The following is a 22149-nucleotide window of genomic DNA, read 5'->3' on the forward strand; positions in this document are numbered from 1 at the left end:
AACACCGCATGTTCTCACTTATAGGTGGGAATTGAACAATGAGAACACTTGGACACAGGAAGGGGAACATCACACACCGGGGCCTATTGTGGGGAGGGGAAAGAGGGGAGGGGGGAGGGATAGCATTAGGAGATATACCTAATGTAAATGATGAGTTAATGGGTGCAGCACACCAACATGCCACATGTGTACATATGTAACAAACCTGCAGGTTGTGCACATGTACCCTAGAACTTAAAGTATAATTAAAAAAACAAAGCAAAACAAAACAATAAAACTATGGGAGACAGTACATTTAAGAGCTCAGTAGTTATAATTGTTATTATTGTGATTAACTTAGTGAAAATAAAATCCAAAAGGTAGAAAAAACAAAAACAAAAACTGCTGCTGTGATATACCTAAGATCTGTAGAGTCAACATACTACACTCTTTGTATCCTTAGTACTACACAGTTGACCCTGAACACCTTAGATCTAAGCCACGTTAGTCCACTTATATGTGGATTGTTTTCAATTGAACATGGATCAAAAACGCAGTATTTGCAGGATGCAAAACCTGCATGACCAAGAACTGCCTTTTTCTGTATCTGTGGGTTCTACAACTCCAACTGTGAGACTTGAGCATGCACAGATTTTGGTGTTTGTCCAAATACCGGTTGCCTGCAGATAACCTAGGGGCAACTGTAAATGGATAACAGTGCTTGGAATAATGACCTTGAATCAATATTCAGTGTATGAAACTTAGTGAAGTGGGAAATTGAACTAGAAACATTTAGAAACATTTTCTTTTTTGATGGTGTTTTGCTGTTGTCCAGGCTGGAGTGCAGTGGCACAGTCTCGGCTCACTGCAACCTCCGCCTCCTAGGTTCAAGCAATTCTCCTGCCTTGGCCTCCCAAGTAGCTGGGATTACAGGCGCCCTCCACCATGCTCAGCTAATTTTTGTATTTTTAGTAGAGACAGAGTTTCACCAATTGGCCAGGCTGGTCTCAAACTTCTGACCTCAGGTGATCTGCCCGCCTCGGCCTCCCAAAGTGTTGGGATTACAGGTGTGAGCCCTCGTGCCTGGCCTGAAACATTTTCAAAAGAAGAAAATATTTCTGACCAAATGTTAGCTTGTCAATATTTTCTCAACTGTTCTGATCGTGTCACCTCATGTGCCTCTTAAGCTACCCGACCCCTCCCTTAAAGTTTTTGATAAAGGGATCGGGGAATCCTGTTTTAACATGATAGTCCTAGATGATTTTTAAGATCAAGCTAGATTGGGGACTGTTCTTTTAGGTAGAAAAAAGATTTATCAACTAATAAAGCAGGTTTCTTTCCTGAAGCACTTTATATGGTAAATGGTAAATTGTATTATGCATTGTGGGGAATGAGAGTAAAAAAAAAAATGTATGTATCAAGTAATATTTCCTAAACTTAACTATGGAATGTTCTGTTAAACACATTTTCTGATGATGTTTCACAGACAGCACACTGGGAAACAATTACAACTCCCTCACCATAAATTCTGATTAAAGGAGGGTTTCCTTCCCTTTCACATTTTAGCAGAATAGCTATGTAAACCCAAAAGTATTTGAGACAGATCGCATTCAGTTTAGAAGTTTATTTTGCCAAGATTAAGGACAATGACGGGGATTAAAGAAACATGGCATCACACAAGCAGGTTATAGTCTATGCTTTTCTCCAAAGATGATTTTGAGGGTATCAGTATTTAAAGGGGAAAAGCAGGCTGAAGGGGAAAGAGGGTAGGGTATTACTGAATCCACATGTTGCAAGAGAAAAGGAGCAGGTAGGGGAATAGTCAGTTACGTATTCCTCTGGAGCTCAGTAAATCAACACTTTACCTAGATAAGGTGAACAATAGAGTAGCAACCTGTGGAGATACTTAACGTTTATTCTGTAGCTATCTACTTAGGAACAAAAGGAAAAGCAGCTTTCAGCTTAATATTTTTCCTTTTGACATAGTGAGTTGGAGTCCCAAGTTTTTGTTTTCCTTTCACAGCTACTTGGCTTTCGAGTGGCCCTGCAGTGGAGGAGCGGGGTGAGTACACATCATGACTCACATAGGGTGAGTCCATCTGGGTCTGCACACTCATGTGTGCAGATGACTCCAGGCCAGTCCTGGGCACAGAGTTTGCCTGTCCTCCTGCCCCAGGGACAGGGTGCCTCTGAGATCCTTTCAGTTTAGGTTTGTGGGAAGAGCTTTCCTCAAAAAGTGCTTATGTGGGCTTCTGAGGCAGCAGGCCTGCCCTCTGAGAATTCTATTGGCTCCTCAAGTGATGCCTTGGTGGGGTTATCTAATTTCTGCCAGAGGGCCACACCCACGTTTGCCTCAGGAAGTTCCTGCCAGTGCTCAGGTGACTGATGAGTTCCTTTTGGGCACCACTTCAGCTAACGACAGTCATCTCTAGGAACTCAGATTAATACACAACGTCAAATCCACAGCCTTTGTTCCCACCATATGGATTGAGTTTATCTGTATTTTATAGTGATTATGGCAGAAAGATAGTAGCAAAGATCCAGGTACATGGCAGCTGTTGACAGATTGAGAATTGGTAGTGGCTCATAATCTGGTTACTTGTGTCTTTCATTATTGTAATTTGATACTGTTAAATCTCAAATATAGCAATATGTGAATTCAGATTATCTTACTCTTACTGTTTATTCTTTTTAGCCCTAATTTGTGAAAAGTGATTAGCCCAGAGCAGGGAGATGTGAGTGATCTCCCTCCCTCCCCCTTTGCCAGCAACTGGATTGTTTGTACATTGTTTGTATTTCCAACTCCTGTGGTACTCCTGTACTAAATGGGTGACTCAGATAAATGAAGTTAGTTCAGTGATTGTGATCCTGTCATTCTGTGTGACCACTTTAGTTTTTATTTGTGTTTAAAATTAAAAACTAAACCTAAGGTGTAATACCATTTGGTACCTGCAAAGTTTAGTTAGTACGTGGAATGCTTTGTCCATAGTTTTCCAAAGTGGTTATGCCAGTGTATACTCCCAGCAGCAAAGGTGAGAATATTCCAGTTGCCCCATATTGTTACTAATACCTGGTATTTCTTTAAAACATGTGAAATTGAGTTTCACTGTGATCTTCCTAGTATTAGATAATAAAGTTTTAAAACCCAGTTGCCCTTTGCAGTGTGTGTCATCAGAACCATACAGTCTTGGGGTGCCTTCCATAAATGAGAACTTTGTGATCTCCTCTTCCATGAATTAGATATTTAGTTATTTTGGTGGAGAGTGATACTGGCCTTTTGCTCAGTCTCTTGAAAGAGAGAAGGTCAGCATCATCTTGTGGATTTCATTGAGCACGAAAACAGAATTTACCATAAGCATGTGTGAGCTCTGAATGTCACTACATATCTGCCCTAGCGTTTCTCATATTTTAAGTGTCTTGCTCCTTTGTCTTTGATTCCCCCCCCCCGCCCCGCCCCCCAGCAATCCGATTGAAATGGGAAACAGAAGGATAGGAAATGGGTGCGCTTTTGGACCTCTGGATATGCAATTTCATTAGATTTAGCCAAAAATTTGTGTCACGTTCCTGTAGAAGAGAGCTAGTGACCTGGGGATGCTTAACTTGGGGCCGGCTGGTTGAGAAGTCATACATTACATTCTGTGAATTTATCTTTTTAAAATCTTTGTATTCATGTCAGAGTCTGTGGAACCTTTTATATACTTAGCTCCCATTAACCTTGGTGCTAGAGAAAAGGCAGGTCTGGAGTGGAAAGGATTTCCTGGTAAAGCATGGCAGCTTTTCTCGTCCTGCAGGTCTCACTTAAGAGAGCTATGCATCCTGGTTCTTAGAAGATGACAGGTGAGGAAGGGGCCTCTGATATCCAAAGTTAGACTTGATTGTTCTTTGGTAGTGAATGAGTCTAGGAGAATGAATACTAGGTAGTATTCATGGTTTGGGGCTTTAAAGTTTATTGTATATAGGCAGTATCCCATTATGTCAGTTTCCGTCATAAAAATATGATACTTATTGGCTTTTACAATATGAGAATGCAGGTTTCGCTAAACTGATGACTTAAATGGACTTGGAGTCCACTGGTGCTGACTTGTGTGAGCGCATCTTGCAATGTACGGCCTTCCAATATTGACAGAGTTGAAGGAAACCTGGAGGTTTTCTGGGAACTAATCTTCAAATGAGGCATTTACAATATATTGTTACTTTTGTAGGATTGATTCTGTGTGGAAAGTGCATTCTTTAGATATGTCAAGATTCCTTGATTTTTAATAATGAAGGTCTTTAGTAAAACCTGTTTTTTGTTTGTTGTTTGGTTTTTATGGAGGGATGGAGGGCGGTGCAATTCTCTGAAAGCGTTGGTAGTGAAAAGCTGGCAATGGCCCAAACTGCAGTGCTGCCTTTGTGCACGTTCACATTCTTCAGTGAACACCAGCGGGCCCTTCAGTGATTTCCTGCTGTTGGGCCAAAACATAGCTAGTACTAAATTTTATGCTCCCCTGAGCTGCCAACATATACTACACTACTGAGAGGAATTCCACTGTCCTTTTATTCTAGAGGTAAATCTATTCTGAACTTTTATGGGAGAGAAATGAGACTGACTTAAAAAATACACAGGAAAAAATCTCCCACTCCTCTTTGATTAACTTATGAACAAAGGAAAACAAAACTTATTATTGATTGCTTTAAAAAAGTTACTGCTAGTGAGATAGTCCTTTTCTTCCTCAGGATGCTGAGTTCCTTCCCCTCTGTAGCTTGCTGAGGGGTTACGGGAGCTCCCCTAAGAATGTCTGGTGATGATGGTGGTTCTGAGGCTTGAGGGTTCTGTCCCTTCTGGATTGAAATGCAAAGGAGGCTGCTTCACAGCTGGACAGCAGTGAGCTCTGGGCCACCATGAGACTGCCTGCTCCGTGTTCTATGTGGGGCAGATGTGGGAGAAGGATGGTGGGAAGAATGTCTTCCAAACTGTTGATTGATCAGATATGCAAGGGAGGATGCCAGAGGATAATGCCAAGAAGAGGTGGGTAAAGAAAGGAAAGGAATCCACAGAAGGGAGGAGGGGAGTGCAGGTGTGCATGTGTTCTGAAAAGTGCTCATACACATACAGTTTGCTTGTTATTTAAAAACTTACTGTGGGAAGTTTTCTAAATGTATTTTATAAGGCAAGTTAAATGTTTGGGTTTTGTATAAATAAATTTAGTAGTTAATGTATAGCATGTAGAATTAAGCATTTTCTTCCTGAGTGAGCTCACTGCCAGGATCCACGTAGGAATATTTAAAATCACAGATCATTGGTGGATTCTGAACACAGCTGTAGGATTCCATACTGAAGCACAGCTTTCCTGAAAATAGCCAAATTAGGTGTGGCCCTTCCCCTCTGGCCTTAGTCCTGCGAAGACTGTGTTCCTCTGAGTCATCTCAAGTAAGTGAACAAATGGTGCGCTAGTGTCCAGGAGGAAGCAGCCCCTTTGTGTGTTTTCGTGTTCTTTTAGCATTTCAGAATGTGGCCTGACAGGTAACTGTGGGACTATTTTTGACTCATAAAGAGAATTCTAGAGGAGGAGATGCTCTGGCCCCCGGCTGAGGGTGGGCTGTCTTCTGTAGCTTTTTCTGGTATCACATTTAAATGTTGTGCTCCATGGTAGACTGTATTTGTAGTGTCTCAGTTGACAAAGGCTGAAGCAAAATAGATTGAGAGCAGACATCTCAGAAGGCCCAGATGAACACTCATGTATATGGCACAGAAGTGCTAGGTGGCACTGCAGTTTCTGTATGAATAGTTATGGCCTTGTATTGGCGAGTAGTTTTTCTCCCACATCACAGCTCTGTTGACTGGCGAGTCTATGAAAGATGTTCTGGGAGCAGGCACTGGAAACTTAGTGTCACATGATGGATATATACCACTTGACATTTGCATTTTTGCACCAAGCTTTAGGTTTAATGAGCTTCCTCTCCTTGTTGGGTGTGGCTGATGGAAGCATTGGTAGGAATGAGTATTCTCTTTTGACATATAAATAATTGCATTTTCCAACGGAAAGGCTCTGTGTTCATTTTCTGTTGCTGCCACAGCAAATTACTATACATTTTCTGGCTTAAAACAATACAAATGTGTTATCTTACACTTCTCTAGTTTAGAAGTCTGACCTGGATATCACTAGGCTAAAATCAAAGGGCTGGCAGCACTGCGGTCCTCTGGAGGCTCTCAGGGAAAATCTGTTTCCTTGCCTTTTCTAGTGTCTAAAGGTTGCCTATGTTCCTTGACTTACGGCCGCCTCTGTTTCCAAAGCCAGTGGCCTCGCATGTCTGGAGTATACTTCTGTCAGCACATCTCTTTATCTTCTGCCTTCTTCTTCCCCTTTTAGGGAGATTACTTTAGGCTTACCCAGATAATCCCAGGAACATCCGTTTTAAAGTCAGTGGATTAGCAACTTTAATTCCATCTGCAGCCTTAATTCCCCTTTGCCATGTAAGGTTGCAGGTTCCAGGGATTAGGAGGTGTACATCTTTGGGGACATTATTCTGCCTACCATAGGCTTTTTCTGTGTTTCCTTAGAACCCTCATCTGTATCAGGTTATATTAGAAGTTGTCTGTTTATATATATTTTACTGCTGCTGCTGCTACTACTACTGCTGCTGCTGCTGCTACTACTGCTACTACATTTTACAGACTTCTCAAGGTCAGGCACTGTTTGTTTCGTATTTGAATCCTGGCATTACCACAGCCCCTGGTGTACATATAATGGTGCTTAGTAAGTGTTTGCTGAGCTAAAGGGAACTCTTTCAACTCCCTGATTTTACATATGAACAAACTAAGAAACAGAGAACTGTGCTTTTTTTTTTTTTTTTTTTTTGAGATGGAGTCTAGCTGTGTCACCAGGCTGGAGTGCAGTGGCATGATCTCAGCTCGCTGCAACCTCCGCCTTCTGGGTTCAAGTGATTCTTCTGCCTCAGCCTCCCAAGTAGGTGGGATTACAGGCGCCTGCTACCATGCCCAGCTAATTTTTGTATTTTTAGTAGAGACGGGGTTTTACTGTGTTGGCAAGGCTGGTCTTGAACCCTGACCTCATGATCCGCCCACCTTGGCCTCCCAAAGTGCTGGGATTACAAGCATGAGCCACCATACCTGGCTGAGAATTGTGACTCTTAAAGTAGTGAGAACTCAAAAACCCTTTTATCTTGACTGCCATAAAACTGTGAAATGCCAAGCTCAAATCTTCATGCTTGGAAGAAAACTTGGGTATGCAATAAGAATGTGTTGTTGTTGCCTTCTCTCATAAAGGCATCGTCTGATACTGGTCATGAGCATAGAACAAAATGAACAAAGTGAATTATTGCCTGTGTATCTGAAGACTGCTCTCTGCTAAACAGAGTATCACTTAGTCATAAATCAGCTCAGTGTTTACTTAATGGAAAATGAGGAAGATCTCCTACCAAGCATTCATTGGCTTGATTTTAAGGATTATACTCTCAAAATGTGAGAACTATCAGATTATGTTTGTACAAAATATAGCATACAAATTAAATCAGCACGGTATCATAATTTGAAAACCATGCACTTGTGGCTGAGTATAGATAAATTCTTGTCAATTAATTTTGACCTTGTCTGAATGCCTTGCAATGATTAATTAGTAGGAAGCAAACCTAGGATGGCAAAACACCCCAAAATAGTTGCCCAGGATGCCTGGTGTGCCAGCAGACGGTATTTCCCCCCCAGGATCAGGATACTGAGGAAACCCATGTTCTTCTGCAAGATTGGCACACGTTCACGTGGTTTTAAAATAGAACTGTTTATCTGTTGTGTTTATTTTGGTATTTGAAATTTTGTATATCAAAGCTAACCCTAAAAAAAACAACAGATTTTCTTAACTTTTTATTTAAATACTGGCTGCTTTGAGGATGTGCTTACAGATTTGGTTTTGGTGTGAACCAATGACTGACAGTTGTCACCTGATAAAAGCGCTCCTTTACCTCTCCCTTACTTCAGTGTCTCGGAACTTTCTGAGCCTTAGAGTTGCAGTCTCATTTCCCTCTGCTTCCCAGCCTATGTGCAGGGCAGGCCTCTTCCTCCCTCAGTCCCAGCTCGGCACACCCGCTGCCAAAAATGCCTTTGTAGTTGGCAATATGGCATAGGGCGGTGGTTTTCATACTGTTTTTTAGTTTTGGGAGTCACGGAACTCCTGTATTATTATTATTATTATTAATGACATGTAAATAAGATGCATAACATGAATTAAAGTGGAACTGCTGAGGTTGAAGATGAGTGGGAACCCAGGGCCCTGCTGAGCTGGGGCCTGAGGCCAAGTATACAGGAATCCCTCTGGGAACACAGAATTCAGTTGAAATAGTCTTAAAGTAGAAAGAGCACAGATTCCATCACTTACTAGATGGATGAGGTGTGTGACTTTGAGCAAGTTACTGTTAGAAATGCTTGTTCCCCAGTGCCACAAAGAAATAGCACTCGAACATAAATTTAATTCTCTCAGCAAGGCAATTTTTACTTTCTGCAGAAAGGGTGCTCGTTGCAGATGAAACAATAGCGAGAGCACACCTGAGCAGGGGAGGGGCAGGGATTCTTATTCCTGTTGCAGGTAGCCCCTGCTACTGTGTTGTTCCCCTATTGGCTAGGGTTGGATCGCACAGTCTAAGCTAATTCTGATTGGCTATTTTAAAGAGATCAGGGGTATGAGCCAGAGTGGCAGGGTGAGTAGTTTGGTGGGAAGAACAGTTAGGAACAGGTAACTAAAGGTGACTTACGTCAGAGCAGGTGACCAAGGGTGACTCAGGTCAAAGTGGATAACCGGAATTAGGATGGAGCAGATGACCAGGGGAACAGATGTGAACTACTGATTAGGACTGGTGGGAAAGTTGTTTACTGAAACTAGAAGCAAGTGGGCAATGAGAACCAGGAAGTTAAACTTTAAAATGGAGAATCAAAGAATAAGAGAGCTGAACCTACTGACATACTGATTCTTTGAAGAGAAACTTGGGGTTCACCATATTTAACATTACCCTAGTTTTTAGTTTTCTCATCTTTAACATGGGAATAATAGTACTTGCCTTACTGGATGGCGGCAAAGATAGATGAGCTCGTGCTTGGGAGGAGCCTGGGATCAGGCAGGTTCTCAGTCAATGGTAGCCATAACTGTCGCTTTGTGATTCTTCTCTCTGCCCCCTCCTCCGTCTTCCTGTTGTCCCCCTTCTACTTCCACCCCTGCTACCAGTCCTCCTCTTGTTCCCTCTTCCTTCTGTTTTTATCCGCCAGCCTTCATGGCCTGACTAGTGCTGGCCTCACTTCTCCCATGACTGTCTCATTGCGTGTTCCTAGTCACAGGAACCACAGCCTTCTCTAAATTCCTATAACACTTACTATTTGTTCCATTAAAATGTTTTCAAAATGACATTTTATGTCATTATAAAAGGAACACATGTTTGTAAAAGAAATATATGTTTATTGTAGAAAATTTAGAAGATATGTAACTACAAGATCTTTCAAGATAGGAACTCTTTTCATATTTTTTTCCTGCTGCGTAAATATAGTGGGAATCATCCATTTCATACTTAATAGATTAAAAACTATTAGTTTTAAGTCTGTGGTGTTGTATTACCTCATTTGAAAGAGATTTTGATTTTTATGGCAAAGGAGGAAAGAATGTCCTCCATGAAGTTGAGAACATAAAGACCAGAGGAAGGCACTGTTCTGGGTGTTGTGAAGGATGTAGAGGGACCCAGACCAGGTTTCCTGTCCTTCAGGAGCTCATAGTTCAAATAGGACTAAATGCTATTAAAAAAATAATCTAGTTACTGGTACAGAGAGAATGTCCCGTGGACTCATTGAGGATGAGGAGGTCTAGTCCTGCTGGGGTATCTGAGAAAGCTTCGGAGGCATTGGAATTAGAACCAGATCTTGAAGGGAGTAAGGATTTTGACAGATGGCCAGATGGCACTGAGAACATTCTAGTGGTGGGGAAGTGAAGTGTGAGATGTGGTTAGGTGACCCCACTGGCTGAAAGCAGAGGAGAGGGTCGGCTGGGGAGCTGGGCCTCCAATGCCAGGCCAGCCCTCAGAGCTGTACGGCAAGTCTGTCACAGCAGAGTTGGGAGTGGAGAAGTGACATGACCGGGTGACAGGACCAGTGGGAAGGTTTGAGAAGGAGCGGCCAGGAGGACTTTAGTTGTGGCCATTACAGAGCCTAGCCTAGATGACAGCGACCATCTCCTTGACCAGATGATACTCAGGCTCCTTCGAGTCCTCTTTTTGACCAGGCCTTTTTCTTGGGTCCTGTCTTCAGCCTGCATAGCTTTGCTAAGTCAGTTTAACTACAACCTCCCACTCTTGAGCTCTCCTCCCCTGGCCTGCCTTCAGCAAGAATCCCCCTCCCCTTGCTGTCTCCTGTGAGTTATTTTCCATCCACTGACCCCGCTCACTCTGTACATTGGTGCTGAGTCCCCAGTTGCCTTGTGTTTTCTGAGTTGAGCTCCGTCTCCTTCTCCTATTAGGATAGTCTTAGCATCTATCACAGTAGTCCTGGGAAAGTCTTCCTCACCATTTTAATAAGCGCTAGAGTAATTTTTTCTTTTACACAGATCTAGTAAAGAGATGCTCCTATAAGTATATGATGAATTGAATTGACTTGTGGAGGAAAGATGAGGCAATCAAATAGCAGTGTTTTCTCAAACCTTGCTGCCCTGGGCTTTTTGTTGTCATTGTCCTGAGTGGTGTCCTGTGTCTTTTATTGACTCAGAAATCGTGGCCTGGTTACTATTTGGGAAGGCATGTTTGTGAACCAGTGCAAATTGGTGGCGTTTAGTACCCCTGCGTTTCCTTTTTAAATTCACCTTCCACTTTCCCTTCCACCCTGTTGTAGGGACACCTGCCTTACTCACAGGTTGCTCCTGGAGACTTTGTGTAAAGGCTGGTGTTGACCTGAAGGCCTCGTGCAGCTCGTTTTGCCTCCCTTGTGTTTTTCTTACATCTTTTCCCTTCCCTGGCTTCCAGCCATTCTCTGTGAAGAGGCAGCTCACTAGGTGAGCTGTGGCTTTAGAGCTTGTTTGCATTCAGTAGGTTTCCAGGCCATTTTCTCCAGCCTTTTAGTGCATGGCAAAGGCATCATTGGATGAGTATCATCAGGAGGGAAAGGGCAGATGGCAGTGTGTGGACTGTTAAAGAAAGCAGTGTGTGGGCACGGTGGCACGCACGTGTAGTTCTAGCTACTCCAGAGGATTGCTTGGAGCCAGGAGTTTGAGACCAGCCTGGCAACATAGCGGGACCCTGTCTAAGAAAAACAAAAAGGTTTACAAATCTAGGCTTTTAATCTGTATAAAAGAAAAAAGAAAATGAAATAACAGCAAAAAAGAATGCAGTTTGTCCAGAGACAGGGATGTGACTGGACAGCAGGAGTGAGTTGAGCCTTTCTTTGCCAGTATTTGGTTCAGTTCACTCTCCAGTGCTTTGTGCAACTCATGTTTCCCCTCCTGTTTCCTGCTGGGAAACAGCCTTCTCCAAGAGATGTGGAGCTGTGGCTAGAAATGGCCTTATGGCTGTGGTAATCCCCAAGTCTACCTCATAGAGACCATCTGGCTGTTTTCTGATTTCTCCACTCCTAATTTAAAGCTTTAGTTAATTGCCTGCACTTTGAGAAGCCTGGTGGAGATAACTTACAAGCATAGGTTAATAGTGAAAATGCTGAAATACAAGAACTGCCCAAACTGCCTTGATTCAGTTAACATGTGCATTTTTCTTTGAAAGAATTTCACACTGTGAAAAGCCTAGTAATTGCGATTTAAATTGTTTAATAAAAGCGTTCATTTGATTGCAGACTTGAGTAACTCACATTTGTTTAAAAGACTCATGATGGGGATAAGGGGGGTTAGGTTGATTTGCTTAAGATCCCATATGAAGTTGAAGTGTATGGGTCACACGGCTTCAGGGCATTGTTTGGATCGGTCAGGGGGGCAGGGTGGCACTTCATGGCTTTCACACTGAGTTGGTTTTCAGCCAGACTGGTCTTTTGGTACGCTGTCGCATAGACACTTGTTAATATTTAAAGTATCTCTGACCTCTTGTGCCTTTTAGTTCAAGATTTTTGTTTGTTTTGTTTTTAGGACACGTTTTTCATTCCTTACTTAGCCTCTGTTTTGAAGGGCCTTGGTGACCACACCATATTCTCCTGTTTAGGTAACCCCAGTGGCTGAAAGCAGAGGAGAAAATGTTTCATCACGGGCCCTCACCTTCTGAACACTGTGAGTCTGTGCCTTGGAAAATTAAATGCGAGTATTGTAAAACTCACTGAGGGTTTCTCTTTGGAAACTTCACATTCATTCTCCACATGTTCTTCCCTCCCTCCCAGCCCCAATAGGAATTAAAAATTGGGAGTTGAAGAAGAAAACTAGAAGTATTATGTAGCAGCCTTGTTTGCTTTAATAAAGTAATAGTTCTATTTTATCTTCCTCACTTTGCTGTGTAGTGTGCTCCCTTAAAGGTGACTCAGACAGTTGACTGTCTCAGTCTTCTCCCTGTGGTCCCACTACCCGGGCTCCTAACAGTTAAAAAGTTTTTACCAGAAAGTGATGGGTAATAGTACTGGCTTCCTGAGGAAAAGCTATGTGTTGTTGCATTGTTAGAGGAAAAAACCAGAGCTGGATAGTAGTTAAGGTGGTGAAAATGGATTTTACTCAGGAAAACTCTTGCAATAGGGGAGGAGAGATCCCAGAATGAAACCAGGCTCAGTGCCAAGTGCAGCATGGGCCACTGGGAATTCCGAGCCAAGGAGCAGTGCGAGGGTCATTGTATGGAAATTACTGGAGGAAACCTCAGGGGTCAGCGGGATTCTAGCTTCATTGACCCAGTGAGGATTCTTGCTGAGGGCAAGCCAGGAGAATCAGACATCACCTGGGGGGTTTTGGGGTACAGTGGAGGACGAGGGACACATCACATATCAACGGTGATCAGATGTTGAGGAGGGGGCAATTCAGCTAAACTGACTTACCAGGGCTCCTGCCAAAGTCAGGCGATGCAAAGAAGGATATGGAAGACCAAAGGTGGCGGTCCATTTTGGAAGAGCCTTAAGAGCGGTCCGACTGAAGTTGGTCAGAGAGAGACGCTGTCAGCGCCTGGTTGTGTTACTTTTAGGTCCTGTGCATTGTCTTTTTTCAGTTGAAAGGACAAACCCTCACCTTCAGCTGTTCTGGGTGCATCTCTGAGGCTGGGTTTAGGGCTGGGCCTCTCCATTAGCTCCTGGGGATGGGGGCAGCACTCACCCTTTGCGGAGGTTTTGCAGCACCCCCAGCTGGCCCAGTGTGTGGGTGTTGTGGGGTGCATAGGGCCCCCGAGAGAGACTTTGGGTCTGTCTCAGTGTGCGTGTTACTGTGTTGTGCTATAGTGGCTTCCTCTGTTTGCCTCTGTGAATGGTGGGCTCCAGAGGGCTGGGATCCTGACTGGCTCTTTCATCCTCTCATCTCCAGCATGGCGTTTTGCACATAGCACGTGCTTGATATGTAGTGTGTGAAGCAGTGAAGGTTGTTTGTGAAAACTGGCCTCGGTTCTTTATACTCATGGTGATAGGATCGGGGGATCACAGTTCAGAAACTAGTGGAGAGAGCCTGGAGTATGGAAAGCTATAATTATTTTAAAAGCTTTCTCTCAACAGGTCATTTCATTCTCACACCTTCCCAAAGCATTCACCAGACAGGCCAACTGGAGTTTCACCTCCCCATTTGCTCTGCTCCCCACCCCATTGCTGAGTTGTAAGAGGCAGGTGCCGCAAGAAGGTGGAGTGGTGGGCAGCCAGCCTTAGTATCTGCAAATTGCAGAATGAGCCCTCCTTCTTGGCCCTCCGTAATTGAATGTTATACCACCTTTCTGGTACCGTTAATGGACCAGGGTGCCCCAATGTTCTCACAGACTCTGAAATGAACCATTTCTCTGTTGTGGGTTCTTGCATCTGGCAGGGCCATGATGGGGAGACAGCGCTCCAGCCATGCCCCAGGGGCTGGTGAGGAGGTCCAGACAGTTTCACCTAGGCCTCAGGGACACTTCCCATGAGAAAAAAGGATTCCTGCTGGGCCGGGCACTCCTACCTTGCATCGTGGGAGCAGTTGCTGGAGGTGCTTGAGTTGCTGGGTGCTGTGTCCCGGTGCCCCTGCAGTCCTCTTCCTGCTCTCCCCGTGAAGTTCCCAAGGCAGGATCCGGAGGCCCCAGACTGTTCAGGCAGCCTTGTCTGGCTTGCAGGATTCCTCTAAGCTCTGGGTTTCTAGGATTCCAATTACAAACGGTTATAATCTCACCTCCAGTTGGGTAAGGAAAATTCAAAGTACTGCAGTCAGATCAATTTTTCTGTCTGTCACAATTCTGGGGTCTGGCTCAGAGGGAGCAGATTCTTAGCACTGCTCACTTGGCAGCTCCAGGTGCCCCTTGGACCCTACACTTTACCACATGGCCGTCTTCTTCCCAGGGCTGGGGTCCCTCTGCCACTGCTGCGTGGACTTTTGTGCAGAACACACACATAAAACAAACTTGGAGCTAGTAGGAAACCTTTGTATTCAGAGGAAATGTGGAAATGAAATGCAAGTGTCCAGGAAGTTGTTCTAGTAGGCGGCCCTGTGCAGACAGCAGTGGTGTCTCTAGTGGTTCCTCCCTTCAAACCTACTTACCCCACGTCATTATTTTTAGCACAGTGCCTGAAATCCTTCTACTAAGTTCCCTAACCTTTATAATTATTCAGGAGCAAATATTGTACTTTTGGGATCCTAAGGAGCTAGCTCTTGCTTCTTTCCCCTCTTGTCTCTGAGAGGTAGCTTGTCACAGACCCTACCTTAGAGGTACTCAGATACTTTGGAGGGCAGAATTAGTCACTGATGGGGGCACCATTTCCCTCTTTGGCCCTGGATTGGGGAGGAGGAGTTCTAGGAGGTAGGGGAGAGACACAACATTGGTGGTGGGAGGGAGTAACACTTCTTCTAGGGTCAGGTCAGCCTTGTATGCAGAGCACCAAATGAACCCTGTCCCTGGGACCAAAGACTGAGAACTTGGGCCAGGAGTGGCAGTGCTGGCAGTGCTTGAGTTATGTCTGAACTATCCCAGGAGATTCCAGAATTAGGGAACTCCATCAGAAATGGCCCCAGGTGTGTGTGGGCTGTTGCATCCCTCCTGCCTGGAGGCATGTGTGTCCTTTCCCTCTGCCAACCTTCTAGTTTTTCATTTTGATCCTTAGGTGGATTAAAGAGAAGACCTTAAACTGCCAGTTGCTAACCTTGAGTGAGGATTCCCAGAGGAGTGATGGCGCAGTATAGGCAGGACTTCCGCTTCTGGTGATGTGCTTGCTTCCAGGGCCAAGGGAAGGAGAGGTGCAGTGAGACGAGACTCTGTTCTCTGAGCTTTGCTGGAGGAGAAACACCCTCATCCATGTGGAGTGGGCATGGTTAGAGGCAGCAGGGAGGATAGTAGCCGGGCTTCCTGGGGCCTGTGGAGGCTGAGAGCAAAGCCACGTGATCAAGGAGCATGACTGGGAAGCCAGTGGAGGTCCCCTCTGCTGCATGAGAGCCACCTCCTGGATCCTAGGGCCCCGGCTATGGGCAGAGCTGGCCCTCTGTTCTCTGCAGTGAGTATAGGGATGGATGTGATTGTGATCCTTTCAGAGGACTGATGCATTTTGCCAGAGACGTAGAAGTGGCTCAAAAGCCAGCAAGGTCCTTGGTGGACATGATATAGATACAGGTTGTGTTCCTCGGAAGTAACCTGCATGTGTCCTTTTGCATGGCGGAGATTCGGAACTGCAACCTGTGCTAATCCTCTTGGGTCCTTTTGTTGTGGCCATGGAGCCCCATGATTTGGTCACTACTTGGGGTCATTTATGTGTCTGACTAATCCAGTTCCTGTGTTTTGACTGCTGGGACCAACAGCTGTGTGTGATTAGGGCATTGCTAAGTTCCCGGTGGTTGAAATCTTTTTCTGTATGGTTCTCTAGATGTCATTGTGTAATTCAAACTCCTAAGGCTGTAAGTTTTGCTAACTGCTCTTGAAGTGGTGCTTTCCTTGCGTTTTACAAAATGCACAATAGTTTTTGTCTAAAAGCAAAACAAAAAATCGGAAAGTGACCAGGTAAATTTGCAGATAAAATACCCTTATATGTTTCTTCCTTTAAAATCACTGAAAATATGCTCAATTTTTATTTAGTTTAACCAGACCACGTTTGTGAGGGTAAGATATTTCCAAGCTATTCTGAGAGGGGATTTAACCTGAGACCTGGTGGGGCCTGGGAAGGGATAAGACCTGCCTTGCCTGACAGAGCTGTCCCTGCGAAGAATCAGACATATGCTGTGCTTGCGTTCCTGGCCTTTCAGCTTGGTATGTCAGTCCCTCATAGCGTAGGCTTCTAGCAAACTCGCTGCAGAAATGCATTTTAAGTTCCAAGCAAATGTTGTACAAATGAACTTTGAGAATCCAACTGAATTGAAAGCGTGAGCTGACTGGGTTTCTCACATGGTTTCTTTCCACATTTTATAAAGTTCCTGCTTTTTAACCATGTGTGCTTGGCAGTAAGACAACTAAAGGCAGCTTGAAAGTGAGGGTGGCATTTTGGATGTCCCTCTTGAGCATGGTGAGGTCATAGCTCCCTGCTGAGCCGTGGAGGCTGTGGACTGCATGTCTGGCTGCTAACTCTTGGCTTAACTGCCCAGGGGTCCTTCTGCATGGCCAGGATGCTTATCCATGTTTGAGATTCCTTCTCGGGGACTGGTGTCTTGGGTGTCTCCTCTACTTTTCTGAAAGTCTTTTTACTCCACCACAGAATTTGGGTACTAGTGTGTGAAGTGGTGAGGAGGTGACATGACCTGCGGACCAGCCTGCCTGCCAGGTGGCCGACGCAGGACACACGCTGTTGAATTCAAGGTCTGAAGGGAGGCACAGGCTATTCTGTTTTCCTCAATTGAAAAGGAGCAGGATGGGTGTGGTGTTTCACGCTGTTAATCCCAGCACTTGGGAGGCCAAGGTGGGAGGTTTGCTTGATGCCAGGAGTTCAAGACCAGCCTAGGCAACATAACGAGACTCTGTCTCTACAAAAATAAACATAAAAGAAAAGGGATTATTTCTCTTCGGCAATGGATCTTTTATTTTTCTGTGCTGAGTACTGATAGGGAAATACATAACTGGACTCCCCCTTAGCAGATCCCAGTAATATGCTCCCTTCAGTGCCATGTGGGGGAGAAAATTCTGACTGTTGTATGGAGAACCCTGAGAAGACTTCTTCCTGTAAATTGGAGATGTTCTGGCTGAACACAGGATTAACCTCCAAACTGGTGATTTTGTTTTTAGAATAAGATACATGGCTAGTAGAGATAAAGTTCTGTTGACATGGAAGGCTGGGTGTGTTCTCCAGTTTACATGGGGACTCAGAAAATATGTGGAGCTGGAGTCTCAGAGAAGGGACATGCCATGGGTCCCTTCTGACATCTGTCCGCTTCCCACCCCAGATCTCCCCTGCCTGATTTTAGCCCTGTGGATAGCTGTTCTTTATATTTGGATTTTCTTCCAGCACTATCTAGTTGATGTAGGCAGTTTTATAGAGGAATTCTTTTGGACTTTCTGAAATACTAAAAACGCTTTCTAGTGCTTTGATGAAAAGGCATTCTGTTTAGAATCTTCCTAGCACAGTGCAGGGGGTGGCAGGGCTGGTGGGGTGGGGTTGTTTCCCTTCTTGGAGGGGAAGTTGCACAGATCCCTCCCTGTCTTCTCCCTCCCCTCACCTTGGGAATGAATGCCTGGGGCATTTAGGTTGGTCTCTTTGAATTAGCCAGTTCAAAGATGCTTCACTTCGGGGAATGGAGCCTTGTAATTGCTGACTTGATTGGATTACCCGAAGTAACCTTTTATGCTTGGTTAAGGATATGCTTTGTTGAGAAAGCATATTTCTGTTTTAAAATATTAATAGTTTTTTCTGACCAACATCTTCTCCAACCTCCCAACTAAAAGAATTATCAGTGGCTGTTTCCAGAGTTATCTACTGTTCGTTAGATAATTAGGAGCAGGAATATTTATTAATGGTGCAATATGTACTTACACAGTATTTTTTATGGGGAGAATTCAAGTACCTGAAAACAAGGGCGTGTTTTCTCCTCCCCCAGGATTGTAACTTGACTTCTCTCTCTCTTTTCTAGAGTCTCTTAAAGCATTTTGGAATGGAATGGTTGCTGTTACAAGTTGAGCCATGGTGCAGTTGCTGTGGAAACTCTAGCATGACTTTCCAGACTATTGTGTGTTTTTTAGTAGTAAACACACCGTGGCATTGAACTGTTATCTTAATGTACACTTTTTTTTTTTTTTTTTTGAGAGAAATAGAAGGTAGTAGAGAAGAGACTTTCTCAAATGCACACTTTGTGGAATAGTTTACTGAAGTAACTGTGCTCTGAAGGGCGTGCAGCAGCACCTAGGGTGGAGGCCCAGCAACTGGCCAGCCCGGAACCAGGTGGCAGCTGGTTTCAGCTGTGTCGAGCATCAGCAGTTCCTGGTTTTTGTAGAATTTTATACTGAGCTCTGTGTGCTTAGAATTGTTGGACTCTATCTGCCCTTGTGATAGTTCCTTCTCAGGTTTAATAAGAATAGAATAGGGAGCTGAGGGGCAGAGATGAGTGCAGAGGACTGTGTAGAGGACCATTTGCTTACCGGGAAAGGAAGCTGCAGGTGTGCTCTTTTGTGATAGTGCTGTCTGTCTTTCTGGTTAAATCAGCATGGCTGGAGGTGATACTGAAACCCTGGAATCTGCAAGAGGATCACAGAGCACTTTGCAGTCCAGTTCTGATTATCTGCCAGTTTCCTTCTTAAATAGCCGTAACAAAAATTTGTTTTGCCAGGAAAGAGATCAATTCTAAATTTCCCAAAGAAATTTTCTTTTCTTTTTTTCTTCTTAGGAGGTACAAGCAAAGGCATCTTCTTTTCTCCCTCTGAAAGTTTTTTTTTTTTTGCTCAAAGTTAGCAATAGTAATATGATGGGTTGAGGGAAATTTATCAGAAGAGAAAATGAACAAAAAAATTTCTAGCTTTACTGGAGAATGTTGATGCTGGGGTAAGCAGAGGTTTAAACTAGAAATGGATTCAAGTAGACAAACTGTATTATTTCATCATAAATGCCTCCACTTTGTTCTTTCCTTCCATTACCCTGCTCAACTCTTTTTTTTTTTTAAATTCTAGTTATGAAGAAAAAAAGTTATTTTGCCTTGACCCAGTGCAGAGATGAAAGCAGAAATCAGATTTACCCTATGTAATAGCTTGTTACTGGGCAAAGAAATGAAGTACATTAAGGAGGCCTTTTTTCCTCCAATGACTGTTAGACTGTGTATTGCAACCAGGAGTTGTCAAGCTCCTGATTCTAATCCAAGCTGGGGACTCTGGTACAGTGTGGCCAGCTGCCTTGCCAGCTGCCTCTTGCCAGGCAGGTCTCGCATCTGTGACTGTCATCCCACTGGAATCAAGTTGCATGCCAGTGAGCTTGCTGGGGTGTGCCCAGGTCAGAACAGTTACAGCTTAAAAGCCTTCGCTGCCTTTTTTCAGATCCTCTTCCTGGGAGAGTCTCCCACACTAAGTTCGGCGTGGGTGCTGGCTGTGGTGAGGGTATGCTGCCACTGCAGCTGCTGTCTGGACATCTGTGTTAGGGCCAATACTCCAAGAAGTGTGAGTCATTGTGAAGTGACTGTAGGCAGCTGGGAAATAACAGCTGTGAACAGAAAAAAGACTGGTGACCTGCTCTCTGGAGGCCTGGCCATAGTGATGAGAGGCTGAGGAACAGAGAGGGAAAAGAAAAATGAAGTTCTAAAATTTAAAAAAAAACTTAATTTAAACCATGATTTACGGATAATTCCCAAGTGTGAAAGACAGTATAGGAAATACTCCAAAGAGCTTGCATTAAAATAAAAATAAATAAAAATGTAAAGATTTCCTGCCCGTATGTGAAAAAGTAATTTGTGATTGTTTTGTTTTGTTTTGTTGAGACAGAGTCTTGCATTGTTGCCCAGGCTGGAGTGCAGTAGCATGATCACAGCTCACGGCAGCCATGAACTCCTAGGCTCAAGCAATCCTCCCTGCTTGAGTAGCTGGGACCACAGACATGTGTTATAAGCTATGTCTGGCTTATTTATTTTTTGTAGAGACAGGGTCTTGCTGTGTTGCCCAGGTCGATCTTGAACTTCTGGGCTCCAGTGATCCTCCCACCTCAGCCTGCCAAAATGCTGGGAATATAAGCGTGAGCCACTGTACCAGCCATGTGATTGTTCCATACAACTTAGATGGTATAGAAAAGCAAAGGAAGGAAAAATATCAACCTTGTCCTGTCACCTAGGAGGAGGGAACCAGAGACAGACACATGGTAAGTACGGACTTTGAACAGTGTCAAAGCTTGGAATAAGCTGAGCTGTACACAAATGCTGAAGACAAAACAAAAGAGGAAAAAGAGTTTTACATTTCAAACAGGACCAAGAAAGAGAAATGATCAATAAGTGGAAGAGGATATCAACTGAACAATTTGGTTTTCTCCAACTTTCTTCCCAGCGCCTGCTCTGTTGGCATGCCAGCATGAAACCTAGATAAGGAGAGAAATTTCCAAGAGATTTTTTTCTTTTAAAAATTATGATGTGCCAGACGCTAAGAGAACATGTAATCACGGAAACACTGCAGATAAAAATGTTAAGAAATTGTTAACACTGGGAAAAAAATGTCACAAGGTAAGGCAAATAGGGTCCTAATTTTCCAAAAAGGGAGGAAAGAGTTTGTGTGCACTGTGGATTGGTGAACTTAACTTTGCTTCCAGGCAAAGGTGATAGAAAGGTTGATTAAATAGTTTTGGACATTTGGAAAACAAAGAAGAGCTAACTAAAAGCAAGCTTAAGTTCAAGAAGAAGAAATCAGTGCAAGCATACCACCTTCAGTTTTGAGAGGGTTGTTCCAAGGACAGGCAAGTGCACCAGAGCTCTGCTTATCAAACCGCAGCTGCATCCGTGTCACTGGAGGGCTGGGTTTTGAGACAGTAGGTCTGGAGTAGGGCGGGAATTTGCATTTCTAGAATTCCAGGTGACGCTGATGTCGCTGGTCTAGAGAACTATTGCTAGTATGCTTAGTGTTGTTGGATTTGGGGAAGACTTGTAACTTTTGGAGAATATTGAGAAATTGGTTGGGAATATTAATGGTGGTGTGTGGAGAGTGAGGGCTTTTGACTGGTTAAACAGTGTGCAACTTTGTTGTCATTATTTTAACTTGGACAGTTGTCTTTAGTATTTTGTCAGAATACTCTGGTCTTGACCCTCATCTGTTAAGTAATTTCATCAGGGACTCAGATGACAAAAAGGTGTGTTTCTCAAATCTGAAACACTAAAAGATTCTAGCTAATTATGTTGAATGGTTGAGGGTTTAAATGATCTTGGTATGTTAGATTTAGCAGTGATAGGCCGGGTGCGGTGGCTCACACATGTAATCCCAGCACTTTGGGAGGCCAAGGGAGGATAGCCTGAGGTCAGGAGTTCGAGATGAGCCTGGCCAACATGGTGAAATCCCGTCTCTACTAAAAATAGAAACATTAGCCAGGCATAGTGGCGTGTGCCTGTGATCCCAGCTACTTGGAGATTCTCTTGAGGGAGGAGAATTGCTTGAACCCAGGAGGCGGAGGTTTCAGTGAGCTAAAATCAAGCCACTGCCTGGGCAACAGAGCCTGGGCGACAGAGCAAGACTGTCACAAAAAAAAAAAAAAAAAAAAAGATTTAGCAGTGATACATATAAAATGACTGCAGTTAGTTACAGGAGGCTCTACAATACCTTCTGGGATAAAGGCCTAGGAATTTGGATTGACCTCAGTATTGTTTGAGATAACCTTAAGGTGGACTATATCTCTTCCATCTGACAACCTGTTTCTCACACCTACCTGGGAAACCCAAGACAAGTTTTATGTTCTACTGAGAGATTTCTTCCATGGTCAGGCCATATCTATTGTATTTAGTGCAATTCTAGCACCACATTTGAAGATTTTGACAAAATTTGATAGCATCTTGAAGGAAGAGACCAAGGTGTTTAAATCCGGAATGGATTTGCTGTGATAACACCACCACTGTCTCACTGGCTTTCCCTAACAAGCCTTAATTTCTTGCTCATATCATGGGAAGGTTGCAGGTGAACTGTGGCTCTGCAGGGCTGTGCTTGCTTCCAAGTGTC

The 22149-nt window shown here is 44.0% G+C and overlaps 1 protein-coding gene across 5 annotated transcripts in view; it reads left to right on the plus strand.

Annotated features, from left to right (window-relative positions):
• Nucleotides 1–22149, plus strand: part of CCNY (cyclin Y) — a 326866-nt gene that overhangs the window by 153040 nt on the left and 151677 nt on the right. The window contains exon 2 of one of the 5 annotated variants that reach the window (XM_011995141.1): nucleotides 12142–12206. The exons of the other annotated variants lie outside the window; for them this stretch is intronic. Coding sequence (XP_011850531.1) covers nucleotides 12173–12206 — 34 coding nt within the window. The 5' untranslated portion in view covers nucleotides 12142–12172. The remainder of the gene's footprint in view (nucleotides 1–12141; nucleotides 12207–22149) is intronic. 5 annotated transcript variants of the gene reach the window in all.

This window comes from Mandrillus leucophaeus, unplaced genomic scaffold, assembly GCF_000951045.1.
Source record: "Mandrillus leucophaeus isolate KB7577 unplaced genomic scaffold, Mleu.le_1.0 Scaffold474, whole genome shotgun sequence".
Classification (NCBI taxonomy): Eukaryota; Metazoa; Chordata; class Mammalia; order Primates; family Cercopithecidae; genus Mandrillus; species Mandrillus leucophaeus.